The sequence below is a fragment of the Aquila chrysaetos genome, chromosome 8 (assembly GCF_900496995.4).
Source record: "Aquila chrysaetos chrysaetos chromosome 8, bAquChr1.4, whole genome shotgun sequence".
Lineage (NCBI taxonomy): Eukaryota > Metazoa > Chordata > Aves > Accipitriformes > Accipitridae > Aquila > Aquila chrysaetos.
The window spans coordinates 504,947-531,736 of record NC_044011.1 but is presented as its reverse complement, the minus strand read 5'-3'; the positions used below and the strand labels follow the sequence as shown (position 1 = coordinate 531,736).

Sequence of the window (26,790 nt, the reverse complement as noted above, 5' to 3'; positions counted from 1 at the left end):
GGCTGCAGGCACCACCGGCTGCCGTTCCGCCCCCTCACCGGAGACGCCGGCCCTTCCCCGCCGGCAGCTCCGCCCGGGCGTTCTGCCCGGCCCGAGGCAGAACGCCGGGACCCCCGGTTCGCCGGACCGGGACCCCCACGCGGGCGGCGGACTCTCACCCAGGCCCGGCGCTCCTGCGTCACCCTGACGTCAGGGCGGTTACGAAAGCACCGGGCATCGACCGGGCCGGGGGCGCGGCCCGCGGCGGCGGGCGGTGCCGCAGGCCGCGCCGCTCTCGCCTGCCCCGGGGGTGCCGGTGCGGGCGCCCCCTGGCGGACCGGCGGTGCGGACTGCTTTTCCCGTCGGCCCCCGCGGCGGTCACATGACCGGGGCGGGCGGAAGATGGCGGAGCCGCCCGGCGCCGCGGCCGAGGACTCGTGGGGGAAGGTGGGTCCGTTCGCCGGGCTCCGCGCCGGGCTGCGGGCGGGGGACCGGGCCGGCCGGCTGGGGGCACCTGAGGGCGCTTCGGGTGTGGGGCTGCGGGCGGGGGCGCTGGGCCGGGGCGCCGGGGGCGGCGGAGCCGAGGCCGCGGGCGGGGTGAGCGCCGGGTCGAGGGTCGAGGAGAGCACGAGGGGCAGCGTCAAGGCGAAGGGCGAAGGCCAAAGGTTACCGAGCGCGCGGGGACCGGAGCTCCAGGGGCGGGGGGGGGGTACCGCTTGGGCGACCGGGACTGCGGGCGAAGCCGGGGGTGGGGGGGCCGCGGTTTGCTGCCCCAACCCAGCTGACGTCTCTCCTTCGGCCCGCCGTGGCTCCACCGCCGGCCCCACGCAAGGTGGACGCTGCCTACAGCGACAATGGCCTGGACTCAGGTAGGTGCCCGGCAGCCCCCCCCGACCCCCGCCTCCGGTTGCAGCAGCTGCTTGTCGTGAGCACGACGGCGACAGCGGCTGCCTGGTGACCCGTCCACCCCATCCCTCTGCGCCCGGTCACGCACCCCGGGTTTGTCGCTTACTCCGTGAACCCTCTTCTTCCAGCGCTCTTTATGGAAAACGCGAGGAAAGGAAGCATAGTGTCACGAGCCAACAGTATCGGCTCCACCAGTGCCTCTTCTGTCCCCAATACAGGTGGGCCTGTGGGGTTTGTTCTCTGTGACCATGGGTCTTTCTGCTCACTGTGGTGCCCAGCGCGTAGCAGGGCTTGCAGCTCTCACCCCTGTCCCGAGGGTGTGAGCGCGGCTGCCCCTCTTGCTGGCTGGGCAGGATTCCCACCCCGAGGCGGGGAGGGAAGGTGGTGGGGAACAGCATCGGGGCATTGTGGTTTCCGGCAGCGTTTGGGGTAGGTAGTCGGTTGGGTTTTGACGCCTTCTCAAGGGAGCTGCAGGCGTCTTCTGCCCGCGCAGCTCTGCAAGGAAAGGGAAGGGGTTGTCAGGGCCCCTGGGAGTGTTTGTCCTTGGCCCGACCTCCTGGAGCTGAGTGCCGCCCTGGGGGCACCAGGTGGTCCTGGGCCTGGCAGCAGCCCGTAAGGCCCACCTGGTACCTTGGCTGTCGCCCCCTCCTTGCGCCTCTGCCCCCTGTGATTCGGGAGCTCACCAGTCAGGCGTCTTCACGCTCACGCGAGCTCTCTCCACACAGATGATGAGGACAGCGATTATCACCAGGAGACCTACAAGGAGTCGTACAAGGACCGGCGCAGGCGGGCGCACACCCAGGCGGAGCAGAAGAGGCGAGACGCCATCAAGGTAACCTGAGAGGCTGCGTGTGCTGTCAGAGCACAGCGACTTTCTGGTTCCCGGGGCCCTGCGCCTGCTGTTTTCAGCACCTTCCCCTTTGTTTTGCCACTGGACCTACCCTCCCCAGACACAAGTGTGCTGGGAGCCACCTTGGCTCTGGCTGGCTGCTTGGTGGGAGCTGGGATTTGACACATTTTGAAACAACCAGTCTCACACTGCTGAACTCCAAATACATGTGCCGTGGCTCTGCTTCCCCACAGAAAGGCTATGATGACTTGCAGGCCATTGTTCCTACCTGTGAGCAGCAGGATTTCTCCATAGGCTCCCAGAAGCTCAGCAAGGCCATCGTCCTCCAGAAAAGTGAGTCTTTGTTGTGGTTTAACCCCAGCCAGCAACTAAGCACCACGCAGCCGCTCGCTCACTCCACTGCCACCCAGTGGGACGGGGGAGAGAACCGGGAGAAAAAAAAAGTAAAACTCGTGAGTTGAGATAAGGACAGTTTAATAGAACAGAAAGGGAGAAACTAATAATGATAGTAATACCAATAATAAAATGGCAATACTAGTAAAGGATTGGAATATACAATACAAGTGATGCACAATGCAATTGCTCACTACTCGCTGACTGATGCCCAGTTAGTTCCCGAGCAGCGATCCCCCCCAGGCCAGCTCACCCCAGTTTATATACTGGGCATGACATCACATGGTATGGAATATCCCTTTGGCCAGTTTGGGTCAGCTGCCCTGGCTGTGTCCCCTCCCAACTTCTTGTGCCCCTCCAGCCTTCTTGCTGGCTGGGCATGAGAAGCTGAAAAATCCTTGACTTAGAGTTTATACTACTTAGCAACAACTGAAAACATCAGTGTGTTATCAACATTCTTCTCATACTGAATCCAGAACATAGCACTGTACCAGTTACTAGAAAGAAAATTAACTATCCCAGCCAAAACCTGGACAGTCTTGAGGGTGGGGAGAGGGAAGGGGGTGCTGTCAACCCCCAAAACACCTCGCTAGAGCCGTGCAGCATGGAGGTTCAGCACTTTGGGACCTTCTGGTGTGAAGATGCTCTGGGGGACCCCAGGTGCTGGCCACCTCCACCCACCCACCTCCCCAAGGAGAATCGGGGCAGCTGGGAGTTGATGCTGCCCAGGCTTAGGCACCTTCTGTGGGGATCTTGGGGTCTTGTGTCTACTCCAAAATCCTCACTGTGTGTTTTCATGTTCAGCCATTGACTACATCCAGTTCCTGCATAAGGAAAAGAAGAAGCAAGAGGAGGAAGTTTCTACCCTCAGGAAAGACGTAATGGCCTTGAAGATCATGAAAGTGTAAGGGAAGAGCTGTCGGGGTGCTGCCCGCTTCTTCCTGCTGTTTTGCCCTGTCCTTGCAAGGCTCCGTGGATGCACTCAGTGCTTCACAGGCAGCCTGGCACCCGGAGTACCAAACCTGTCCCTGCCTGCTGTCATTGTTTCTCCTCCAGTGGCTCGTTAGTGTGGGTCTGTCTCGAGTCAGTTGGTGGAGTTTAGTGTGAACGTGGATCTGAGTCAGAAAATGAATCTGCTCCCAGTGTCATGAGCGGCTGCAGCTCCCCAGTGTTTCTTTACTTGCAGGATCTTCCACAAACTCTTGGTCCTCCCCACCCCTGCAGTGGTTCTTAGTGGCCAGTGACCAGCAGTGAGCTCTGCCCCCGCAGCTGAGCAGAAGCGAGGTGTGGGAGGCCTCACTCTGCTGCTGAACACGGGGTGCTTGGTTTGTTTCAGGAACTACGAGCAGATTGTGAAAGCTCATCAGGACAACCCAAACGAGGGGAAGGACCAGGTCTCTGATGAGGTGAAGTTCAATGTTTTCCAAGGCATTATGGATTCCTTGTTCCAGTCCTTTAACGCCTCCATCTCAGTAACGAGTTTTCAGGAGCTCTCGGCATGCGTCTTCAGCTGGATTGAGGAGCACTGCAAACCCCAGGTGAGCCCAGGAGGCGCAGGTGGGCTGCTGAGATGGCAGAGTGAAATGCGGCAGAGACCATTGTGCACATCTGCGCCCAGTGCAGGACTGGGTGTGGCTGTCCCCTCTCCTGGGGCTTCCAAAAGTGCAGCATGTGACCAGTGCTGGACTGGGGCAGGGTGGGGGTGTGGGGGGGACAGGAGTTGGGGCCCAAGCTCCAGCACGTCCCACTCCAGCTGCTGGACTGGTTTGGTGCTGAAAGCTGGCCAGGGTGAAACAGGGTTCAGGAGAGTCCTGCTGGTTCCCCATCGCTCCTTCAGGACACTTAAAGTTTTTCTGGGAATTAAGAAACGACTGAGGGGGGCAGGCACTGAGGCAGGGCCGGGTCCCTGCCCTGCTGCAGCTGCCTGAGATCCTGTGGCCCAGGAACAGAGGTGGGAGCATTTCCCATACAGGTGTTGTGGTGCTGAGCACTGCGTGTGCTGGCCCCGGGGCCGCGGCACATGCCCGAGCCTCTCGTGGGCATCGCTCACTGGGGACAGGCCGTTCCCGCACTGGGAACTGACCATGTCTCCTCTCTGCCCCAGACGCTGCGGGACATTGTGATCGGGGTCCTGCACCAACTGAAGAGTCAGCTCTACTGAGCCTTCCCCTTGCAGTGCCAGCAGCGCCGGGGCTGCCGCCGCCTCTACACCCACGGGGACGGGGCACCTCCTGCCCGGGGGCCTGGGTGATGGGTGCCAGGAAGGGCTGGGCCATCTCCCTCATGGCTGTTCTTAAAGCTTCTCTGAATTATTTATTGTATTAACTACGAAACCAAAACGAGGCTGTGCAGACACCTCTGCTCCACAGGTACTGTCACAGTTGATATTACCAAATATTTGTAGGGACTTAGCAAAGAGAGGAAAAAAAAGCGTGTATTGAGTAGAGGTCTTTTATGGTGCCAGAGAGTCTTTAGCTCAGGCAGGCACGGTGGGGTCTGCCTGTGTCACTGACTCTCCACTGCGAAGCAGATCTGCTTTGTAACCTCAGGCCTCTGACACAACCCCTTCTGATCCTGGGGGAGGGGGAATGAAACAAGAATGGATGCTAAAAGCTGTTGGTTTCTGTAAAAACAGACTATAAATAGGCTTCTCCTGTAACTGCAGGCTTTCTTGTACCTCCCTCTGAACCAGCTCTTACAGGGCAGGGTTTTTAAGTTAAGTTGTGTAGATGCTTTGGAGAAGCTGGCAGAGCTGGTTGAAGGATGAGCCCCTCACCACCAGGGAGACCCTTACTCAGCACAGCCACAACCTCCCTGGTGCAGGGCTGGCAGCACGGGCTGGGGATTGCTAAAACCTGACCTCTTCTGCTGTAGCTGTAGTTCCCCTGAAAGGGAGATGGGAGTGAGCTTTCTGTGCCGGCTTTTCCTGAGCGAGTGCTGAAACGTGTGTGGCTTCATGTCTTTGGGTTTTGATGTGGCCGTACTGAACAGGAAAGCAGTTCAGCAGCTGTAGGACAGCACTGCCACAAGCTCACGCTGCTCCTCCTTAGAACTTTTATATACGCACATGTATACATAATCAGCCTTGATTTGATTTTATTTTTTTTGTTTTTATAAATCACTGAAATCATCCTGAAGTATTATCAGTGTCAGCTTTGCAGACAGATGCTCTCTGGAACACTTTTTAACCTGTCACATGCTGCTGCTGTCAGTATGGTTCATGGCTCTGGCCAACACAAATACATTGTGGCATGGTGTAGCCATTGCCCAGGCCATGGTTGTTCACCGCACAGAGCGATTGTATCAGGGTCTTCCCGCATGGTGATGCTGGCAGCAGTATTTGTTCTCTGTAATCATGTTCGTGCTCCCGCTCCAGGGTAGTGGATATTTATTTTTACACTGTTTTTCCACTGTCGATGAGGTAGCACTTGGCTCCAGGTTACATGGTTTGAATGCTGCAGCATGAGAATGTTTAAAGCTACTGCTCCACTTCATTTAGTAGTGGAGAACCCACTCGGGGGTATGATTTCTATACAGAATTATTCTTCAAACCCTGCCTTTGGGTGTCCTTTCCAAGGCAATGCAAAGAGTCAAACCCTGCGGTGATGCACATCACTGATAAAGCATGCACGGGGTCAGCTGTGTCCAGCCTGGAAGATGTTGCTTTGTGATGAAAAAAATCCTCTGTTGTAGGTGAGCAGGTTAGGGTTAGGGCTCTGCAGCTGAACAAGGGGCACAGACTGAACCCCTGGAGATGTTCTGCCAGAAGCTGCCTTGGGAGGAGGACATGGAGTTTTACAGACCTCACATGTGAAAGCGACATATTTTTCTATTGTGAAAAATAATTAAATAAATTTTGCTGAATGGTTTAATGATTTTTCTGCTTTTATTTCTGTTGCCGAGTTCCTGGACCCTTCCCCTAGAACTGGTCAGAGACAGAGAGGTAGTTTCTGGAAGCCTGGCCCAGCCATCGTGGCTCAGGTTACTTGCTCCTGGCTCTTGCCTTCCCCACCCCTCAGGGCTGCTGTGACCCAGAGCCCAAGCCCTGCCCTGACGCCCTTTGAACAGAAAAGCACCACAGCAAAGCACAGCTGAACCAAAAGCCTGGTGTTTAATGGGCTGTTTTCTCCTGTACCACTCGGTCACACTGCGGGAAGCGGCTGAAATACACATAGAGCTCTGCAGCCCTAACAGTCACTAGTTCATTCACCTTCCTGAGGCACTCTCTTCTTACTGGAACACCAGGGACTCTACAACAGTGTACTTACACCTTCCCCATGACAGCTCACTGCACCAAAGCGCAGGAAGAAATAACATTCCCTCTGCACATGAGACAGTGAGAGGGCCCAGTGCTGAGTCAATCCCTGCAGCCACCCTTCCAGCTGCAAAGCATTTTAAAACAAACACACATAAATATGCAGGACCAGCCCAACCCCTGCAAAAAGAGGAAAAAAACCCCAACAGCTGCATTTCAGCATCAGCTCCTTCTTCCTGGGGCAAAGGCTCCCTCAGTGCCTCACACAGCTGCCGGCAGTGTGACGTTATGGTCCTCGTCCGTCTCTATCCCAACCTCCTCCTGTACAGGCGCAGAGCGTCTCAGCAGGGCAGCTGCCCCAGCCTGGCAGCGTAGGCAGAGCCGCCGCTGCCACCCTGGGGCCACAGGGCCAGCCCAGCCTCAGTACTTACAAAGAATTGCTTCTTGCTTTTGGGGTACCCCTCCAGGATGGCCTCCAGCAGCTCAGTCGCCTGGCAAGACAGGGGCACTGTGAGGGCTGCAGGGCGGCCGTGCCGAGATGCCCAGCACCAGGCAGCCCTGCCACAGCTCTTGGGGACTGTCCCCCGTAGGGACGTCACAAGCCAGCGCAGCTCAGGTGACAGCATGGGAGCAGCCATCTCTAATGTGAGAACAGTCTGGTTTGTTTCCTGAGGCCAGACAGAGCTCTACAGGGACTCATGTATTTAGGTGCTGCAGCAACACGGCCTTTTCCCAGGGGATCATCTTGGTACCCGCGAGCCTTCCCCAAACCCATACGGCCCCGGGGGCAGCACTCCCGGCTCCACAGCTACAGCAATCACCCAAGGTCTCCTCCCTTGGCTCTGCAGCAGTGGGAAGCCGTTCCACTCAAACAGGGGCTGCTCCCCGAGCTGCCCAGCAGACCCCATGTCCCCGGCAGGGTGCCAGTGCCACCACAGGACTGTCACCGCCACCTCCCCGGCACTGCCCACCTGCCCCGCTCGATGGCATGACCGTTACCATTCGCTTCCTCCTCCGCCACTCCTTGCAGTACAGCTTCTGCTCGCTACAGACCTGTGAACAGCAAGACAAAAGTGAGAACGAGCAGCCGCCCCACGAAGCTGCCATAAGCCCAAGGCCGGGAGACAGAGGGTTATTTAACAGCACAAGTGGCTCACGAAGCCCCTGCGGGGACGTGAACCTCCCTGCGAAACGCATCACCCAAGACAAGAAAAGATGAATTGACCAAGTGGCAGATGACTGCCCAAAGCAAAGTTTTGCAAGGAAGAGGCAGCTCAGGCTGTTTCCTAAAGATGCCCCGAGAGTCATCACCATCACGCACACAGCCAAGGCTCGCACAGAGGCTCTGTGGAGCAGCCCAGGTCCCATGCAACCCCCTGTACTGGTATCAGTCGGACCGGAGACCAGGTAAGCCAGCGAAGGGTCTGGTACAATTGGCCCAGCCCCAGCCTGAGCTCTGCTGCTGGTGCTCGGCTCAGCCCCTGGCAGCTCTTTACCTTCTCTTTTTCTTCTGGAGTCACGTGGTTGGCAGCAGACTTAATCCTCTCCAGCTTCTCTGCGTAACTCGCGCAGTCCTTCCTCAGCTCCTCGATCTCTCCGGCCATCTCGGGGGTTGTCATGGAGCTGTTCAGGTCCTTCAGTTCTGGAAAGCAGGCACCGATCACTGGCGGGACTGACAGGCCAGGCACAGCTGCCCATGCCCGCGGGGTCCCAGCCAGCGCAGCCGTTCCTGGTGCCGCGGGGGGGGCTCGCCGGGCGGGCAGGGTGTGCTCACCCGCCTCCATCTGCCGGCAGCTCTGCTGTAGCGCCTGCACCTTGGTGGAGAGTGCGGCGATCTCCCCGTCCAGGCCGCGGAGCTCCGACTCGCTGGCGGCCGGGAGCTGCTCCTGCGGCGAGGACAGAGGCGGCAGGTCAGCGGCGGCGGTGGGCGCCAGTGGGGGCGGCGCCCGGGGCCGGGGCTCACCTGGTCGGCGAAGTAGATCTTCTGCTTCCCGTAGGCCTTCTCACGGACGCGGCCCTGCTGCGCCAGCTGCTCCAGCGCCTTCACCACGGCCTGCGGGACGAGCGCCGTCAGCCGGGCCGGGCCCCGCCTCGCCCCGGCCCCGGCCCGGCCCCGCTCACCGCCTTGCCCAGCCCGTGCTCCCGCTGCAGGTTCCCGAAGGCGTCCTGGGCGCTGTACGGCCGGTTCTGCTCCCGCAGGTACCGCAGCAGAATGGCGGCGGCGGCGCCTCCTGCGGGACAACCCGCCGGTCACCGCGGCCACCCGGGGCCGCGACGGGAGGGCGGCAGCCGCCCGGCCCCCGCTCGCTCACTCACCGCCCGCCGCGGAGCCCTCACGGCCTCTGCTCATCCTCCGCCTCCGCTCGCCCCGCTCCGCTCCCGACCGGCGGCGCTGACGCACTTCCGGCGCGCCGCCCGCTCCCCGCCAATCGGGGCGAGGGAAGAGAGGCGGGCTCCCATTGGCCCCGGGCCTCGCCTCGAAGCCACGCCCCTAGGAGGCGGGGTGCCGCGCGAGCAGTGGGCGGGGCCAGGCCCGACCCGGAGGAGCGCGGCGTGCCCGGGCCGGGACAGGCCGGTCCGCCGTGGGGCGAAGCGGTGGCCGGAGAGCGCCGGGCCAACGGGCAGGGCCGGACCAGGGCCTCCGCACCCCCGGGCCAGACGGGAACCAGTCCTAAACCCGCAGGGGCGAGAAGCGCCCGCTGTTCCCCCTGCCTGCCCACTGCCACGGCACCCCAGGACCGTGGGAGGCCAGCGCCGAGGCTTACGCTCGTACAACACAACCCGTTAACGACACCCCCGACCCCCAGGACAGCACGAGCACCCGTACAGCCACCAACACTTCCAGGCAAGCAGATTTAGACAAAAAGAAGCAGATAAAGGGGTTTCCCTGAAGAGGTACGTTCTTTGCTGCACAAACGTGATCGGAGTCAGGTTCTATGGCTTAGAAAAAGCAATGGGAAAGCTCAGTGGGGCAGAGGGCTGGAGGGCTCGGGCCATCCAGCTGACAGAACATCTCTCCCCTGTAGGTTGCTGGTTTGTTTATGGGACCACAACGGGCACAAGCTCTTCGGTCACTGGTGGCTCAGGCTGGCGTTCCCCATTCGGTTCCTACCGGCGGGCTCTCAACTGCACAAGGCTGGGAAGCAGCAGGCTGTCCCCAGGGCCAGAACAAAACTGGCCGGGCAGACCAGCTCCACCTCTTCCCTCCTCCAGAAAACCCGTCCCTAGCAGTTCCCCCAGAGGCAGCGTCAGGGGAAGTGCAGTATTGCCACTGTCCATGCCGGACATGTGCTGGAGGGGCACAGGGGGTTTTTAGCAAAGTGTTAGTCCGTTATTTTAGGAAAGCAACACAAGAGCAGCTGCCACATGTAGATGTTCTTTGCAGGACTCTAGTCATCACAGTAGATGTCTTATTGCCATCACGTCTCTTACAAAATAGCATCACTAGAAAGCTGGAACCGGAGATGAGTGGTCATTGCAAGTACAAACATTGTGGTCATACACCGTCATGTCCACAACAGGAGCAAGGGGTTTGTTTCTATCCGGAGCTAGATATTGCTGGGAGAGAAGACTTGGATTCTGTGCATGTTTTAGGAGCAGGGAACAGTTGTCTTAAAGACAGAATAGCATTAAGTCCCAGACACTAAAGTCTGAGGGGAAACCAATCCAGTTCACCTGGTTACGCATCAGCCCTGGAAGGTTGGCTTCAAGATTGTCCTCGGTGATGCTAAGTCAGTCTGATCGGTGGTCTCTAGAGCTGTAGACACCAGATTTATTGTCTTAGGTGAGGAAGTTTGGAGCAAGCAGCATCCTGGCAGACAGTGCAGGGCAACGCATGGGTGATTGTGGAACTATCACATCAACGCCTTTTCCCTATGAATTACCAGTGTAGTTTATTTTAAAATCCAAGCGAGGCTACAGAGTCACAAGTCACAGTGGTGTTCCCAGCCAGGACTGGCTGTCACATCAGTCATACTCACACAGGAGACAATCTAGGTAACTGTGCAAGGCTTTTCCTTCCAGGATTCCCTCCACGATGCACAATAGAAAACCAGAGGGAAGTGATGGGATTGCTTACTGGCCCCGTGAGCCAGCAGGATCCAGCTGGTTCAGCTCAGACTGATCCAGCAGTTCAAAGTCATCCCCTTCCGCATCAGTGTCCAAGTCCGAGCTGGCCGTTCTAAGATAAGTCTTTGCACCTCTCTGGGGATTGTCGCTGCGTGAGAAGCCTGGCTGAGGGGTTCCTGACAGCGCAAACTGTATCATCCCTCTGGTGACAAATCCGGCTATGTCGTTAGTAAGATTCTGTACAGATGGCAGTGCACCAGATTCTTCCTGGTCATAAGGGAGATGCAGATCTTCTGCCACTTGTGGGCGGTAAGCCAGACTTGGGATCCCAATGCTGGTGTCATCTTCATCATCTATGCCAGCTGCTTCTGGGTTTATGGAAGGGAAGTCGGCGAGATCCCTGGCAAAAGATTCTTCTGGGTCACTGTGACCGTCCAGGTCTAGAAGAGGAGAAAGTGCTTTAAATACACAGCACACACCAAACACCCTGCAGGCAAGGGCAGCACAGCACACAAAAGCTGGGCCATTACCTCCCCAAGACAGACTGTCTCTTGTCATCTCACAGACCAAACACTCTTTAATCTCCCCCTCACACAGCTATTTGGGATGCCTGCTGACTTCCCAGTTCACTCGCAAAGAATGCGGATGCTGAACCAGACACCTTCTGCCAGAGGAAAGCACCCCCTCCTAGGCTTGCACTGCAGCCTGTATCCCTATAGCCAGAGACTGGCAGAGCTGGATCTGCCTTTGAAGAGCAGCTGTCATTGCTCTACTAAAGCACCACAGGAATTAAGAAGGAAGCTCAGTTCTGAAAAAACAGGTAGTTGCATCTCATCTTAGGCAGCAAGACAGACATCAAACAGCTAGACCTCAAGGACAGAAGGCAATGCATCCTCCTCTCTCCAACCTGTCACACTGGCACCTGCTCAGCCTTCCACACCTTCCAGAAGCTTCCCATTTCCTCTCACCTTCTGATCCCTCTGTCAGGGGAGTCTGGCCCCTTGAAAGGTTAAACATCCCATTTTCAGTATAGGAAACCTCAGCGTCCGAATGCTCCGAGTCAGAGATGGTTAGTTCCTTGGCGACCACAGAGTCATCCAGCTTTGAAATAGGAGATAAAATTGAAAACACCAAATACCAGAAAGCTTATTCCTCTGCCTCAAGACAAAACACATGATCCAGTGGCTGCCAGTTAAACGCAGTCTGCATGCAAGGCTGGTATCTGAAGCTCATTTCACACTTTACTCCCAGCCTAGGAGACTGTAGTTGGTACAAGTGAGACAGAATAGGAAAGACCTCTCTAAAAGGAGACTATCCTCATCTGATCTTCCGTCACAACTCAGCTACAATGTGCTGGATACGCAGCCATGCACTGCATGTCCACGCAATGCAGTGAGTTTGTTCTATTCAGCTGAGCTTTTATATTTCCAAGAAATTTCATTACCTTGGGACAGAATGCAGCAAGCTCCTCTTCGCTGTCACTCCCATCGTCCACAGCCTCCTGATTAAGGGATCGGTGACGCACTGCCAGAAACCAGAGTCAAAGCTTATTATTGCTGCTAGGACAGGGGTCTGTACAGGACCAGCATTATGTTGAGCAGAAAAACCCTAAACTGGCAAGCTTGGACATAATGTAACACAGCATGCTTTGTTCCGCAGCAGAGCAACGTGATCTGTTTCTGACTTGGGCTGCTGCAGATCTTTTGCTGAGACGAACATGTTTAGCAGCTACCTTGCACTGAGTCCTTCCTTTTTTTTTCAGTGCAACTGCAATATGGAACACACAGTGCTGGCAGCTGAGAAACAGACCAGCTCAGCACCGTGAAGAGCTTACACCAACCACTCACTGGGAGAGGCCTGCGGAGGCAGAGCTGCCTTGCTTCCTTCCCAAAGCAGTTGCAAGTATTTGCCAAGGGCGCTGGAGTGACTGCCATGCCATACATGCAGCCCCATCCCACTCCAAGACCAGGGGCTCAATTCACAGGCTGTTTCAGGTACCAAGGGTCAGAAACACAGTACAGAAACTTACGTTGCTTCTCTCGCTGCTTTGATATCATGTAGCCTCGAACACTGAAATCCAGCCGCTGCAGAGCTGGCTCCAGCTTCATGTACATGCGCTGCCCCAGTCTGTGGTACACAGCAAGGGGCCACAGCAGGATAAAGAGCACTGTGGTAAGTGGGAACGCTAATTAGAAGTTGGTTCAGGATGCTACTTGGCAAACATCTTGCCCATTTTGTGATGCAGTATAACACGTACACAGTATGCAAGATCTGAGTACTGAAGGCAATGGTGTGGGAGGCTGTTAGAATTGGTGCAATCACCTCTGCCAATTTAACAAAATTGAGAGGCCAACATGTTAGTGCTCAGATCTATGGTTACTAAACACTCAAACATGTTCTCTCTGGACCAGAGCCTTAGAGTCCTAGACGAGAAACACCACATTCCAGGCAGAATGTATTATTTTAAATTTTAAAGCCATTCACACAAGCTTCCCTTTTAAGCAGAAGAGCCCCATCCCTCGGACATTCAGATCCCACTCATCTCTACCCCTTTTCACTTGTAAGTCTGTATTTGGCACAGAGATCTACTTACACAGCAAGTATGAGAGCAAGAGTCCAGGGATATACCGGCCCAGGACAGCCAGGAAAGTAAAGACTCCACACACTAGAAGGCAAAACTGAAGACATGGGAGACAGTGAGTTTCCAAGATTAAGCAGTGGATTCACTCAGTTCTTGACTGTCTTGTTCTCTGCAGATTCTAGGTCAAGTCATAATGCTAATGACAGCAAAGCCTTCCTAACGTTCAATTACCCCACTTTAGAGCTAGCACAGACACAGGAGGTATCTGGCTTCAGAGCAACAGGCAGTGTCCCAAGGCCTCTGCCTCAGAATACGAGGAGCTTCCCAAAGCAGGTAAGCTAAAAGCAAGGAAGAGGCTAAAGACAGAACTCTTTGAGATGAAAAGGGCAAGGACAGTACCACCGTGTTACACGTTCCTTTTTGCATAAGCCTCAAAAAAAAGAAGAAAAAGAAAAAAAAGCTTGACACACTTTCTCAAACTGTTAAAAGTCCAATGAGGGACATGAGTTTGACAGACACTTTGAAAAGCTAGAAACCTACAGAAGGAGCAGCTACGTTTTCACTTCACTAGTGCAATCAACATGCCGACACTTGTTTTCTCCTCCCTCCTCCACAACCTGATTATTCTACCTGTGCTTTCTATTACTCTCCACCACTTAATAGCCATGTTGTTGCGGGAGACCTCCTGTGGTAAATTCTCATGTCTGAATACATTCAGCCAACACTGGATGCCACCACAAGAAGATACTAGTGGTCAGCAGAGGCTCCGCACCAAATATTTTATTTGCTGAGGTCTGTACATTCTTACCTTTCCAGGGTTTTGCCTCTTGAAAATGAAGAGATTACTTAAGAAGTTGGTCCCAGCCACCCATCCTTCAGCCAAATGGTGACAGAGTTCTGGCACTCCGAGCAGCCGAGGGTGAACGTATCCCCAGCTGCAGCGAAGGGAAGAATTTGGGAACAGATATTACCTGTGTTGACATCAGCGCAGAAGTCACTTGTTACAAACACTTGTCTCAATACTACCTTCTCTTCTCCCCCAGCTGCTGAGCTATAGAGATGAGGATCAGCCTGCCTTCCAAAACACCACCTTGCCAAAAGCAGCACTTCTCTGTACCATTCTACAAGCACCCCAGTTCTCCCATAGCAGCTGAGGAGCAGTAATTTCAGTCATTCAGTCTTTTGGCTTAGACTAGTTTCCATGCTACTGGAAGGAGAGGGCAGTGCAGAAACAAATCAAGCGAATCCGTTTGCTTTTTCTGCATTTATTTGGTCAACTGCAACGCCTCCAAGAATTCAGCAAGAGGTCTACAAGCAGCCTTGTACCTTAATATATTCAGTTACTTCAGAGGCATTGTCTTTGGCAAGTTCTATTAGTGCTTCTTAACTGCTAGTCGCAAGTACTTGAAGGTTAGGAAGAGCAATTCCTTTTGTACTTGGGCCTCTTGCAAAAAAAAAAAAAATTTTTTTAAATTGTCATTTGGCAACAGCTCAAGTGATTTAATCAGGAGCTGAGCATCCAGTGCGGCTTGGCAGCACAGGCAGGCAGAAAGGTGTGCCCAGAGAGAGGAAGGTGTTATTAAGACAACACCCCAACATTTCTCAACCCATTATTAATACTGCAGTCAGATCATAACTATGCAGTAACAACTTCTGGAACAAGCTTGTTAAACATTCCCTATCAAGTCTTAGAAGTCTTCATTATTTCCAAAAGAAATGCTGTTTTCCTGCTATTGGAGGACCATACAAAAGGAATTGCTTTTAAGGCAGCACCTCTAAGTTAAGGGTGCAGGGGCAAGTGGCAGGGGAATTTTTACAACACTCAAGCAAGCATTATTGGAGGCCAGTATGAAGGCAAAGATTAAGTATAATATAATGGCTTGGGCAAGTCAAAAACTTTTCACAACTGCTTGACAGAGTCCAGGGCTCCATTATCCCTCCACTAAGCACCCTTCTCCCTCTTCCTTCCTCGCTCAAAGGAGCCAACATTACAAGCACATGCAGGTAATAATTACACGGTATCACAGCAAAGTACCAAACAGCAGAGGATTCAATTAGTTTCCTACCTCTCATTGTCTAATTCGTCAGGTCTTGCCACTAAAATATTAAGAACAGACACTACATTAGTTGCAAGGAATTTGCCATGAGAATGCTTAGCTCTTGGGATTTAAGTAAAGCTTTAATGAGCTGGGGAATACCTGGAAAGGACATTAACTGTAATTAAGAACTGGAGATGCATCACAATTTTAATGCATACGTGTGACAGTACAAGACTGCAAGAGAGTCTCCTTGTTGCTCCTCAATATTTGTTGGACATTGTCTGGAAGGCTGCTCTGGTTACACTGACACGTAATAGCAAAAAATACCACTTTCATCTCCCTCCCTTCCCCTACACACAAGCAGATGGTGAAGGAAGAACAGCTTGCTTGCTGAGAAGCACTGGAGATTTAAGTCTTTTGATACTTTCTCACTCAGGTTGGGATTTGAAAAGTGACCCAGGGAGGTACCAGTTATCCTGACGAATCAAAATCAAGGTTATAAGGGAACTGGACAGACACTTCCTCCTAAGGAGGATCACTTCAGCAACAAAGCCTGAGCCAAGCTGCTGCTAGAAACTGAGGAAAGCTTTAATGTCTTCCCAAGAACTACACAGAACACAAGTTGAAGCAGAAAGCTGGGAGTTGTACTTGCTAGTTAGTTAGGGAACCACCTCTGGGAGCATGCAAACCATCCAAACGGCTTCAAAACCAACCTGTCCATGCAAAGCCAACGAAATCCTGAGCTGCTAAGAACAGCAGTATTCACGAGTATATTAATATCACAAATGACAGATAGAACTGCTTTGTTTACTGAAAGCTTAAGACTAACTTCATTAACAGCTTTTAAGATATCTCTACTTTCAAACAAATCTCTACTCAACAGCAAGGCTGGGACTCATCTTCGTCCTAAAACATGAAGCTGGTTTATTACAGATTCTGACGAGAAATCCAGATGGATTCCACGTATGCTTCAATTTCTTGTGCTTGTACTGAATGCTGGGGAGGTGAATCATTCCTTCAAAACCTGCACTGGTTCACGTACACCAGACGTTTCAAGATTATGAGAGAAATACCAGTGTCACAAGCATGAAAAGCTCTTCTTATGTTTATATAAGTTAGGATTTTCCAACTCCAGGAAGAACACGCCTACAGTGTTTTTGCCTGCTTCTAGGCTCACAGAGCAAAAACTCCAGGATTTTAACTATTTGACTCCAGGCAGTGCAGAGCCTATGTACCTCTAGGGCTAAAAACAGCACTTGATTTGCTGGTATCAACTCAAATGTTGCAACTTACCTCCAATTTCAGGCCAGATTTTGTTCTTCCACTGATCTAGACAAACTACTACTATAAGGGTAAATGCAACCAGGAACAGCAAGCGAAGAGAAGTCAGAGCAAAAAACCTATGGGGAAGAAACGAACAAATCGGTACCAACCAGCTCTGTGCGACACACACAAAAGGGATAACACTAACTCACTCAAAACAAATCAGTCACTCAGTAACAGTTATAGCCAGAGAAAAGTAAGCAAGGGCTAATCAGTCAGCATCCAGCCTGCCGGTGCTGCCTGGTGGGGACCTTATCAGGCAGCTGCCGTCAGGCTGCCTTAGGGACCCTTATCTGTTAATGTCACTTCTAGCACGACAGCCCGGCTTTACAGCTCACCTGTTGGAGGCAAGCAGAACCTGCTGCCCTTCCTCCACTGTGCACAGAACAGGCTGGCTTTTGCCGATTAGATTCATGCTTTCAGATAACAAGGAAAACACGCTGAGAGCAACAGAGCTGAAGCAGGCATCAGCACTCCCAGGTTCCTTCCTGCCTGCTGAAAGAGGTCAGGGGCTCAAACTCCTACGCCAGCCGCTGGGGTCCCACTCCCAGCCGTGAGCCGTTCCCAGCCAGCCCGGGGGAGCCGGCTCCTCTGCGGGAAGCAGCGGGACCCTTCCTCCCTGGAGGACTTGCTCGCCAGCTCCCCGGACAGGGAGTTCTGGGCAGCCGTGAGGGTGCGGGCAGGCAGGGCGCCGCTCGCTGCTGCCCTCCGGCCGCCTGCCTCCGCCCACTCGAGACCCACCGCCACGGGGGCAAAGCCCGTCAGGGCAGCTGCGGCGGCGAACAACGGCCCCCGCCGCCCAGGGCGTTCCGCCTGCCCCCGCTCTACCGAGCGGCCGCGGGGGAGAGCCGACCCGGGGCTGCCCGCCCCCGCGGCCCCTCCGCCGCGCCAGGGGCCCCGTCGGGCCGCCCCTTCCGACGCAGGGACCGCTCCGCTGCCCGGCGTCCCCGCAGGGGGGAACCGACCCAGGCCCCCGCCTCCCCGCCAGCCGCGGCCCGGGCCCCCCCGCCGCCGCCGCCGCCACTCACCAGAAGAGGCCGTGCGCCGCCGCCCACCACAGCGCGCTGCGGCCCGGCCGCTCCCACACCAGCGCGGCCTGCGCGGCGCTCAGCAGCGGCTCGTAGGGCCCCAGGCGGCCGCGCAGCGCCGCGCTCAGCGCCTGCACCCGCCGCTGCCGCTCGCCGGGCCGCGCCGCCGCCATGGCTCCCGCACGGCATCAACATCCGGCCGCCCCGCGCGCGCGCACGGCCGCAGCCGACATGGCGGCCCCCGCCGCCGGAGGCAGGGCCGCGCCGGGCGCCGCCATCTTGGCGCAGGCGCGGCCGCCGCCCGTCCGCCGGAGCGCGCGCGCGTTGCCAGGGCGCCGCTCGCCCCCGCCCCTGGCGCCGCCCTCCCGGAAGTGCGCCGCGCGCACGCGCAGTGCCGTTGGCGCCGGGCGGGAGACGCGGCGGGGCAGCGGGGAGCCGGGCGGAGGACCGGAGCGGACCGGAGCGGACCGGAGCGGAGCCTCGGCCGCGATGCCGCGGGAGATCATCACCCTGCAGCTGGGCCAGTGCGGCAACCAGAGTGAGTGGGCGACCGGGGCCGGCGGCGGCAGGGCCGGGCCGAGGGAGCGCGCCCCGGGCGGGGCCGGGATGCTGTGGGGGGCGTGGGCGGAGCCTGCCGGGGCCGAGGCGGGGCCTGCCGGGGGCGGGGCGGGGCCTGCGGGGGCGGGGCGGGGCCTGCAGGACCGGGGGTGCTCCGGCCCCGGCCCCGGCCCGTCTGACCGCGTCCCCCCGCAGTCGGGTTCGAGTTCTGGAAGCAGCTCTGCGCCGAGCACGGCATCAGCCCGGAGGGCATCGTGGAGGAGTTCGCCACCGAGGGCACCGACCGCAAGGACGTCTTCTTCTACCAGGTACTGCCGGGCGCTGCCCCTGCCCCCTGCCCGCCCAGCCCCTGCCCGCGCTGGGACGTGGAGCGGGCACGCTGTGCTGCGGGATGCGCCTGCCCTCGTCGCCGGGTTGAGCCACGCCTGGATGAATGCCGGCAGGGCTGTCTGTGACTGCTTTGGCTCTCTCCGGCAGCCCCCGCCCCGTTCAGGGACTGGTGGGCTGACGCTGACCCCGGGCTGGTTTGAGTGGCAGCCTCAGCCATGCGCTCCTGCTAGGCAGCACGATGCCAGGGCTCCCATCTCTGCTCCCGTTTCTGGAAATGGATGTGTTGTGGAGGCAGAAACACGAGGCTGAGGCTGCCATAGAGACCACCTTATGTAACCACCACGAGTGCAGGCCCCTTGGGGGAGAGCCGCCCCCCCCACCTGCCCAGCATTCAGGATATGCTCTGGGGCTCATAAAGATGCTGCATTACAGACAGGCCGTACATAACAAGTTTCCCTTCCTCCTCTTCCCTGTCAGACGCCAGCTGTGCTGTGCTCTCCCACAGCCAGGGGGTGGCACACACACTTGCAGTTTCTCTTGCAGTAAGAAGCGGCGCTGAGCTGCGACTGCATCATGATCTTACTGCTCCTTGTTAAAGGCAGACGATGAGCACTACATCCCACGGGCTGTGCTGCTGGACCTGGAGCCCCGAGTTATCCACTCCATCCTGAACTCCCCTTACGCTAACCTCTACAACCCAGAAAACATCTACCTGTCTGAGCACGGAGGGGGAGCTGGGAACAACTGGGCCAGTGGCTTCTCACAGGTAACAGCTCTAGTGCTTCTGGGTGCAAACACAGGTCAGCTCGTTAGGTGTGAGGCTTTATCGTGGCTCTCTCACGTCAGGCTCAGTGTGCGGTTTCTGAAGAATACCTCATCATTCAGCAGGGACTTACGCCTGACACTGTGGCACCCTGGGCGCAGGGTCACATTGCCAATCTGACTTGGCTTCACACCAGGCTTGAGAAGCTCTTCTTCATTTTCTGTGGGAAAGGAACAAATCCTGATCTGGTCTCTCTTGCAGGGAGAAAAAATCCATGAAGACATTTTTGACATAATAGACAGAGAGGCTGATGGGAGCGACAGTTTGGAAGTACGTAAGCCAGAGGATTTGGATCCATTTGCCCTGCTTGATATTTTCAGAGCCAAGCTGCTGTTTTATAAGGTCGAGCTCAGCCATTTGGTGTACGCAGACTTCCTCAACTTGCTTCTGGGTGCTGAGCAGAGAACACGTAGAGAGGGGAAGCGGGGAAAGGAGGTCTTTCCCATCACTACTACATCTGCCAGGCTTCCCCAGAAGTCTTCTTACTCTTTGCTCAGCAGGGCGTTTTTCTGCCCCAAATACTGCTTGCATTGGGCATTTCCTGTAGGATACAGTCTGCAGGAAGAGTTCCAGGCATTATGGTGCTTTTTCCTTTCCCTGTTCCACCTCCATCCCATGGCTCTCCCCCGCATCAGCTGAAGCAGGACACACACTGCTTGTCCTCTGGTGAAGGTCCTCATGGGTAGGGAGGGCTGTGCTGGAACAAGGCACCTGCTGCTCCTCTGTCTGCAGCAGAAGAGGGAGCCATGGGCTGCCAGCAGGAAGGTGTTTAGACCCAAAGTTGCTGAGTGCTTTGAAATCCACGGAATGAGCGCAGGCAGCTGCAGCTTCGTTTTCTTTCCAGCCGGGTTAAAGGGGCACCAGGGGTACCGACAGCTCTTCAGCTGCTTTGCCGTGTGCCTCTGCAGGACCTTGGCCACCGTCCCTGTAAACCTGTTCCCTGTGCATAGACAGACAGGGCTCCCTGGTGTTTGTGTCAGGCTGTCACATGGCAACAGGGGAAGGGAAAATGTCATCATAAAATAAGCTGGCAGAAGATCCAAGAGCTAGCTGGTTGTGGGACCTGCAGCAGGTGGGAACTGTCCTGAAGCCAGGTAGAGGGAGTTTGGCCTTGGGCACTCTAGAAGGAGGGGAATGGCATGGAGGACCCAGGGAAAGAGCTGAGAACATGTACCTCCATTTTGTATGACTGACTGGACCCCGAAGGTGACGTTGGAGCTATTCTGAAGGCTGTTCTGGGGTGGGAGGAATCCAGGAGGCTCCTGAGCAGCAGTTGCACTTTGTGGTATGTGCAGAGACGTGGATTCCACCCACTCTGGCAGAAGTGGCCTGATGAGTGTGTGGCCGTCACTGTGGTCTGGAGGAGCCAGGGCTAACCTCCACTCCATCCACAGGCATCAGCTCCATGCTCTCAGTTGTCACAGGGGGAGTTCTCGCCCTGGCTGGCAAGTCTCTGCTGGAGGTGGTGGCAGTGGCACAGCATGCTTTGCTCTGCCTGCTCCTGGGCCTGAGCTGGACCTTGAGCTGCCTGCATTCTGCTTCCTTCCAGGGGTTTGTGCTTTGCCACTCCATTGCTGGTGGAACGGGCTCCGGATTAGGCTCGTACCTCCTGGAGAGACTGAATGACAGGTAAGCATTCAGCCTCGTCCCCTTCCCTCACGGCAGAGTCTGGCCCAGCCTGGGCACCCTGCCAAAGTGGGGAGCTGGAGAGCGCTGACTCAGAGCCACCGCCCCCACCCAAACACTGTCTTGTGCAATCCCTGGCACACTGCCCGGGGAAGGGATGGCTCCTGATATGCCTGGGGACTTCAGAGCCTCTGAAACTGGACTCAGGCTGTCCAAACTCTGCCTTCCCTCAGCCGTTCTTATCAGGCAGCTGCCTTCTGACACCCTGACTGTGCAAGGGAGGGTGGGAGGCTCTAGCTGTGGGCTCTGAGCTACCATCCCTGCCTGTTTCAGCTTGCAGCCTCTTGAAAAGGCTTGTAAGCAGCTGCTTAATCAGCCTGTGGATGGCTGAGCCTCGGCTATAGCTCTGTCTGGCAGCGTGCTCCTGTACTGCTAGGGTAGGCACTGCTGGGACAAATTCTCTCCCTCCCTGGGAGCTGACTCTGGCATGCAGCGCTGGTGACTCACTGCTGTCCTGAGCCCTGGAGACTGCAAAGGGAGCTTGTGGGAGGAGAGAGTGCTGGCTTGGTGGTGTTAACCCTTGAGATGGCTGGGCTTTCTCACCAGGTATCCCAAGAAGCTGGTGGAGACCTACTCAGTTTTCCCAAACCAAGATGAGATGAGTGATGTTGTAGTCCAGCCATACAACTCTCTGCTGACGCTGAAGAGGTTGACTCAGAATGCTGACTGCGTGGTAAGAGTCCCGCTGTGTGTCAGGCCAGCAGTGCAGCCCGCTCCTGCATGGCAGCCCTGTCCCCAGCTGCTCAAAAACTCAGCTTTTCCTGGGGCAAGTGCCATAGCTGTGTGGGGTGAGTGCCGCAACAGCGTGCAACGTGCCTGTGAAGCCCCAGGCGCAGCAACGAGTGCATCCCAGTCCAGAAGGACTGAGCAGATGTGGTGGCTCCAGGGACAAGGGCACTGCACTAACCCCTGCTGAGCTGTCTGGCTTGGCATTTCTGCCTCCAGGATCCAGCAGATTTTTCCCATGGCAGCAAGGAGTGGCTGTGCTTCCTCCGCATAGCTGCACTGCAGCCTTCTGCTTGAACTTGATTCCAGCATCACTTTCAGCACCCACAAGCCCCAGCCAGGCAGCGTCTTCAGCCTGCACCAGGGCCTTCGGTCAGGTCCTAACCAAGACACTGCTTGTCCCTCCCAGCTTATCTCTGCACGTGGCAGGGAAAGAGCAGCTGTGCCAGAGCTGCTGGGGCTGAAGGTTGCTGTGAGTTGGTGGCCCAGAGGCAGTGCTCTTTGGGAGAGCACTGGGGAGCACAGCCAGGACGGGAGGGAAGAGCTTCCATTGACAGTGTCAGTTACGCTCCACAGATGAGTCAGCTTGTGGTTTCAAGTGTCTGCCACCTGCCGTGGAGGGCTCTGCCAGGCTGTGGCGCTCGGGGCCTGTGCTGGGCAATCTGGTGCCCTCGGACACGTGGCCGGGGCTGCCCGTCCTCAGGCTGCCTCTTCACAGAGGTTTTTCTCTTGCAGGTGGTCCTGGACAACACAGCCTTGAATCGGATCGCAACGGACCGGCTGCACATTCAGAACCCATCCTTCTCTCAGATCAACCAGCTGGTGAGAAGGGCTCTTCCCTCTGGAGAAGCTGGCATGGGGCTTCCCTGCTGTGTTCGATTCGGTCTGAACCTACTCCATGGGCTGGGCACGGTGCTGGGCAGCCTGGAGACGTGAACAAGGGTCCTCCACCCTTCCCAGGGGCAGCCTCCACAGGCGCTCCAGCTTCCCCTGGCACGGCTGTGTGAAGCAGGTTTTGAATGTGCTCTGCGACCGTGTGGTGATGTGGACGCTGACCCTGTCCTCTCCCCCAGGTCTCCACCATCATGTCTGCCAGCACCACCACGCTCAGGTATCCCGGATACATGAACAACGACCTCATCGGGCTGATTGCTTCGCTGATCCCCACCCCCCGGCTGCACTTCCTCATGACGGGGTACACGCCGCTCACCACTGACCAGTCGGTAAGGCAGCCCGCCAGGCACTCCTCCCCTTCCCCGAGGGCAGGAGGAGCTGCTTACCTTGTAACATTCGTCAGTCCCACGGTCTTGGTGTGAGCTGTAACTGTGTGTTCCAAATCCCAGGCCTGTGTGCCTACACCACGTGACAGCCGCGTGTGATATGAATCAGACGTGAGCAGGCAATTGTGCTTGTGCTGGGCTACCTGCTGCATGCATCAGGATGGCTGCGGCAGCTATGAGAGAGCTGACAGTATCTGATCTGGCAAAAGCCACCCTTAGAAACGATCAGAGCCAGCCCAGCAAAGTGGCCCTGCCAGTCCTGCCACCCCGGTGGGCCACCAGCCTAGGCCGTTTGGGTCAGAACACTCTTGGTCATTGTCATGCCAAGACTGATTGTGGGCTCCAGGCATCAGCCCCTTCCCAAGGCTTAGTCTGTGTACTGGAAGGGGATTGCCACCCCTCAGCTGCATCGAACACTACTGCTTGCGTTTAGCTTGTCCCCAGCCAGTGCCCCCTCAGCCCCCCCAGTGAGAATGGGGCAGTTCTGAGAGGCACTCACCTGCGCTGGCCGCGTCTCAGTTCTGCTGGGAGCTAACAGCTGCTGTTCTCCTCTCGTTGTGTGCATTTCCTCAGGATGTTACTCAGAGAAGCAAATGTGAAAAACTGCTGGCTCTGAAAAGGGTATCGAGTGTGTGATCTGTCCTCCCAGGGAGGAGTGCGGGAAGGGCTCAGCCAGCAGCTCAGATGGTGCCCGGAGCAGGGCTGCCACATCACCAAGCTGTCCTTGCTATGGGCACTCCTTCGGGTGCTGGCCCTAGCTGTGGCACCCTTGGCAGGCAGCAGCTGGGCAAAGCCCGTGACAGCCCTCGGGGACTGCAGTGGCTGGTCTGCCCACGGGCTCAGTGCAGGGCGAGGTGAGGAGGGGGTGCAACAGGGAACGACCCCTCCCCTGTCGTCCAGCCCTGCTCTTTGCCTCGGCAGTGGAACAGGACAGAAGTTTGACAGCACAACATGAAACGCATCCCTGTCACTCTGGTCTCAGCTGAGCTTTGCCCCCAGCCCCTGCTGTGCTGCTGCAGGGGGGGCAGCTCAGCACCCTTGTGTTGGAGCCTCTGCCAATGCTCCAGTTCTGAGCCTGGCTGCGCCTGTTGTGTGACTTTGGGATTTCTCTGTCCTGCATGCGGCTTTGCATGTGGCTCCATCCCCATGGCGAGGGCTTCTCTGTACAGCTGCCCTCCACTCCTGTGTGCGTGTGCATGTGCAGGCCAGCAGGAGGGCAAGGGAGCAGCACGCCCACTCCCTCTGACCCCCAGCTGGCATTTGCAGGTGGCCAGTGTGAGGAAAACCACAGTCCTGGATGTGATGAGAAGACTGCTGCAGCCTAAAAACGTGATGGTGTCCACAGGGCGAGACAGGCAGACCAACCACTGCTACATTGCCATCCTCAACATCATCCAGGGGGAGGTAGATCCTACACAGGTGAGCTCCCACAGCCGTTTCAGATACTGATGGCAATGGTGTGGCCTGCCAGGGAAGGGCACGGTCACTGTCCTCCTGTGCAGGGATCCTGGGGCGAGACTGAGCAGTGCCCGAGAACTGGCTCCAAGTTGCTCCTGTGTGGGCCCTGGCCCTGTGGAAGGGCTGCTAGTCCCTTGGCGTGAGGAGCCTCCCTGCCTGCCATTTGCTGAAGTCCACCTTCCTGAGGCCATATGCCCTGCGAGGAGCAGCTCCTGGGTCTGCTGGGACCAGGCTGCTTTGCCCATCACCCTGTTGCCCCTTGCTGCTCTCATCCTGCCAGGTTCACAAGAGTCTGCAGCGGATCCGGGAGAGGAAGCTGGCCAACTTCATCCCCTGGGGTCCTGCCAGCATCCAGGTGGCTTTGTCCCGCAAGTCCCCCTACCTGCCATCCGCACACCGAGTCAGCGGCCTCATGATGGCAAACCACACCAACATCTCCTCGGTGAGTGCCTTCCCTCTACACCGCGGGCAGCGCTGGGGCCCCACAGCTGCAACTCTGACGTCCTTTCAGTCGCAAACATGTCTTCTCTGGGGGCTTTAACAAAGCCATGGCAAGCCCTACAGACAAGGGGAGGATGGGCAGCTCCCAGCTGGGGTACAGCAGGGCTCAGGTCTGGTCTGGGGTCCCATCAGTCCTGCTGCACCCCTGGTGCCGTTCTCCCAGGAGCTGGCTGCAGCAGGACTCCCTCTCCCTGGCCAAAGGCAGCCTCGGAAGCACGAGCTGATCCCGAGTGCTGGCTGGGTACAGGGTAGCAGCTACTGCCCTGCCGGCCTGGGGCAGGCTGCCTGCCTGCCTGCCTCCTCCTAGGCAGCAGCCTGAGGAGGTCGGGCCCCCTGCCCTGCCCCACGGGATCCCCAGGGAGCTCTGGCCCATCTGACCACTGCGCTGCTCTCCAGCTGTTTGAGCGGACGTGCCGGCAATACGACAAGCTGCGCAAGCGGGAGGCCTTCCTGGAGCAGTTCCGCAAGGAGGACATCTTCAAGGACAACTTTGATGAGCTGGACAACTCCCGGGAGATTGTGCAGCAGCTGATCGACGAGTACCATGCGGCCACGCGCCCTGACTACATCTCCTGGGGCACGCAGGAGCAGTGAGTGCTCTGCCAGGGGACGGGAGGGTCCCACGGCCACCTCCACGCACATCGGCAGGGCTTGTCTCTGCCGTGCCCACGTTTAGCACCCCTCAGCGCTGCCCGGCCGTGGTGGAGTCGTCGCAGCGGCTGCACACACACGCTGCGCTCCTCAGCGGAAGCAGCTCTGCAGGGCGCAGCGCTGCCCCTGAAGACCCTTGGCGGGGGACAGCCTCCGCTCCACCATGTGCCCTGGCCCAGGACAGGACTGGGGCAGCTGCACTCTGTGCTGGTAGGGAACCTCTGCCCGTTGGAGCAACGCTCGCTCAGAGGAGGAGAAGAGCGAACCCGGGGGCTTGGAACAGGCCTGGACGAAGAGTTGGGTGCATGTGACCCCTGTGGCCAAAGGCTCTGTGTGGCTGAGCTAGTCCTTGCCCTGGGCAGGAGCGCCTTGTTCCTCCTTCGCCAGATCAGGCCTGGGGCACAGGCTGTATCTATATTTTTGTAGGTTATTTTGCTTTAATAAAGGCTGTTCCTGCACTGACGCTGCCTGCACGGCTCCTGGAGTGAGCAGCCGGGCAGGGAAGCAGCTGCAGACACTGCAGGGCCAGCTGGCCGGCCCTGCTGCACAGCCGCAGCCCACCGGTGTCCCGGCTCGGTGGGAACGCTGAACTGGCACCGCTGCTCACCTGCACGTCGCAGTGGTGTGCAGGGCTGGCCCTGCCCCGGCCAGGAGCCAGCCGGCAGCATGCTGTCTGGGCCCAGGCAGCGCTGGGCGACCGCTGCGGCAGAGCCAGAAATACTGGAAGGACCTGCCTGCGCGGCTGACCAGGGACAGGAGCCGGCACCACCCTGCCTGCCCTGCCTGCAGAGCCGCGTTAATGTTTCACAGGGGCGAGGCCCCGTGCAGGAGGGAGGCCCCTGAGGGACTGGGGGTGCCCTCGCCGCTCTGGATCCGAGGCAGGGGACAGCATCTTGGGGAAGGATGCAGGCTCAGGGCCGGCTGGTGTCAATGCGGGGTGGGAGGGGGACACACAGACACGGCAGCTCTGGTCCTGCCACGCGTGACTCAGGCTGCGAGGGACGGGGATGGCGGGGCATGGGGCAGCTCTGGCACTGGCCCAAGCCCAGGCAGCCCAAGGTGAGAATTAGCCTTTTCCTCTGACCCTGTGGCACAGAGGAGCAGGCTAAAAATACCCACCCGCCATGGCAGCGCCGGGCTCCCACGCCCTCTTTGGCACTGGCCCCGCGGAGGCGCCCGCTGCTGGGGCAGTTCCCCCCCCCCCCCCCGGGGCGGCCAGTGCCAGGGGGTGCCGGGGAGCTGGAAGCGGAGCCGGAGCGCTGCCTGCGCTGTTGATGAAATGCCAAAGGGCGCAGCAAGCAGGCCGGCTGCCGGCGCTGGCCGGAGGGACGGCGGTCCCTGCCCCCAAGGACATG

At 57.4% G+C, this 26,790-nt stretch overlaps 4 protein-coding genes across 8 annotated transcripts; 2 read left to right on the top strand and 2 right to left on the bottom strand.

The window, feature by feature from the left end:
• The first annotated feature begins 329 nt into the window (after nt 1-329).
• On the top strand, nt 330-6,000 carry MLX (MAX dimerization protein MLX). 2 transcript variants are annotated; one of them, XM_030022250.2, is made up of 8 exons: nt 330-426; nt 812-848; nt 1,014-1,103; nt 1,611-1,717; nt 1,969-2,068; nt 2,933-3,032; nt 3,465-3,666; nt 4,233-6,000. In XM_030022250.2, the coding sequence occupies exons 1-8, from the start codon at nt 382-384 to the stop codon at nt 4,287-4,289; spliced, it is 738 nt and encodes a 245-aa protein (XP_029878110.1). In that variant the 5' UTR covers nt 330-381; the 3' UTR covers nt 4,290-6,000. The 2 variants fall into 2 exon arrangements, with proteins under 2 accessions (XP_029878110.1, XP_029878111.1); XM_030022251.2 differs by lacking the exon at nt 812-848 and having other exon boundaries at nt 368-426.
• A 220-nt stretch (nt 6,001-6,220) lies between these two features.
• On the bottom strand, nt 6,221-8,870 carry LOC115344625 (PSMC3 interacting protein). Of its 2 annotated transcripts, XM_030022253.2 has the most exons (8): nt 8,700-8,870; nt 8,505-8,614; nt 8,347-8,436; nt 8,158-8,269; nt 7,880-8,025; nt 7,383-7,436; nt 6,815-6,874; nt 6,221-6,704 (listed from the first exon to the last, which is right to left on the bottom strand). In XM_030022253.2, the coding sequence occupies exons 1-8, from the start codon at nt 8,731-8,733 to the stop codon at nt 6,645-6,647; spliced, it is 666 nt and encodes a 221-aa protein (XP_029878113.1). In that variant the 5' UTR covers nt 8,734-8,870; the 3' UTR covers nt 6,221-6,644. The 2 variants fall into 2 exon arrangements, with proteins under 2 accessions (XP_029878113.1, XP_029878112.1); XM_030022252.2 differs by lacking the exons at nt 6,221-6,704; nt 6,815-6,874 and adding an exon at nt 6,881-7,023 and having other exon boundaries at nt 8,700-8,855.
• A 395-nt stretch (nt 8,871-9,265) lies between these two features.
• Nucleotides 9,266-26,558, bottom strand: RETREG3 (reticulophagy regulator family member 3). 2 transcript variants are annotated; one of them, XM_030022242.2, is made up of 10 exons: nt 26,555-26,558; nt 17,423-17,597; nt 16,365-16,471; nt 15,099-15,129; nt 13,841-13,967; nt 13,045-13,129; nt 12,481-12,618; nt 11,896-11,975; nt 11,420-11,552; nt 9,266-10,891 (listed from the first exon to the last, which is right to left on the bottom strand). In XM_030022242.2, the coding sequence occupies exons 2-10, from the start codon at nt 17,593-17,595 to the stop codon at nt 10,458-10,460; spliced, it is 1,308 nt and encodes a 435-aa protein (XP_029878102.1). In that variant the 5' UTR covers nt 17,596-17,597; nt 26,555-26,558; the 3' UTR covers nt 9,266-10,457. The 2 variants fall into 2 exon arrangements, with proteins under 2 accessions (XP_029878102.1, XP_029878103.1); XM_030022243.2 differs by lacking the exons at nt 17,423-17,597; nt 26,555-26,558 and adding an exon at nt 16,733-17,090.
• Nucleotides 17,796-25,897, top strand: TUBG1 (tubulin gamma 1). Of its 2 annotated transcripts, XM_030022240.2 has the most exons (11): nt 17,796-17,960; nt 18,176-18,288; nt 18,909-19,076; nt 19,335-19,403; nt 20,683-20,762; nt 21,366-21,492; nt 22,281-22,367; nt 22,619-22,768; nt 24,092-24,244; nt 24,564-24,725; nt 25,181-25,897. In XM_030022240.2, the coding sequence occupies exons 1-11, from the start codon at nt 17,912-17,914 to the stop codon at nt 25,376-25,378; spliced, it is 1,356 nt and encodes a 451-aa protein (XP_029878100.1). In that variant the 5' UTR covers nt 17,796-17,911; the 3' UTR covers nt 25,379-25,897. The 2 variants fall into 2 exon arrangements, with proteins under 2 accessions (XP_029878100.1, XP_029878101.1); XM_030022241.2 differs by lacking the exon at nt 19,335-19,403 and having other exon boundaries at nt 17,811-17,960.
• Nucleotides 26,559-26,790: the final 232 nt, after the last annotated feature.

What these genes read in the sequence shown, in the direction of transcription:
- MLX (XM_030022250.2), top strand. Translation starts at nt 382, where the DNA reads ATGGCGGAGCCGCCCGGCGCCGCGGCCGAGGACTCGTGGGGGAAG. An exon ending in CGACAATGGCCTGGACTCAG is followed by an intron (nt 849 to 1,013) that starts GTAGGTGCCCGG and finishes CTCTTCTTCCAG; the next exon opens with CGCTCTTTATGGAAAACGCG. An exon ending in CTCTTCTGTCCCCAATACAG is followed by an intron (nt 1,104 to 1,610) that starts GTGGGCCTGTGG and finishes CTCTCCACACAG; the next exon opens with ATGATGAGGACAGCGATTAT.
- LOC115344625 (XM_030022253.2), bottom strand. Translation starts at nt 8,733, where the DNA reads ATGAGCAGAGGCCGTGAGGGCTCCGCGGCGGGCG. An exon ending in AGATCTACTTCGCCGACCAG is followed by an intron (nt 8,270 to 8,346) that starts GTGAGCCCCGGC and finishes TCCTCGCCGCAG; the next exon opens with GAGCAGCTCCCGGCCGCCAG. An exon ending in GGCGGAGGAGGAAGCGAATG is followed by an intron (nt 6,875 to 7,382) that starts GTAACGGTCATG and finishes CTGTCTTGCCAG; the next exon opens with GCGACTGAGCTGCTGGAGGC.
- RETREG3 (XM_030022242.2), bottom strand. Translation starts at nt 17,595, where the DNA reads ATGGCGGCGGCGCGGCCCGGCGAGCGGCAGCGGCGGGTGCAGGCGCTG. An exon ending in GACGAATTAGACAATGAGAG is followed by an intron (nt 13,968 to 15,098) that starts GTAGGAAACTAA and finishes CCTTCGCTGCAG; the next exon opens with CTGGGGATACGTTCACCCTC. An exon ending in CTTGCTCTCATACTTGCTGT is followed by an intron (nt 12,619 to 13,044) that starts GTAAGTAGATCT and finishes CACTTACCACAG; the next exon opens with TGCTCTTTATCCTGCTGTGG.
- TUBG1 (XM_030022240.2), top strand. Translation starts at nt 17,912, where the DNA reads ATGCCGCGGGAGATCATCACCCTGCAGCTGGGCCAGTGCGGCAACCAG. An exon ending in CTGGAGAGACTGAATGACAG is followed by an intron (nt 20,763 to 21,365) that starts GTAAGCATTCAG and finishes CTTTCTCACCAG; the next exon opens with GTATCCCAAGAAGCTGGTGG. An exon ending in CTCAGAATGCTGACTGCGTG is followed by an intron (nt 21,493 to 22,280) that starts GTAAGAGTCCCG and finishes TTTCTCTTGCAG; the next exon opens with GTGGTCCTGGACAACACAGC.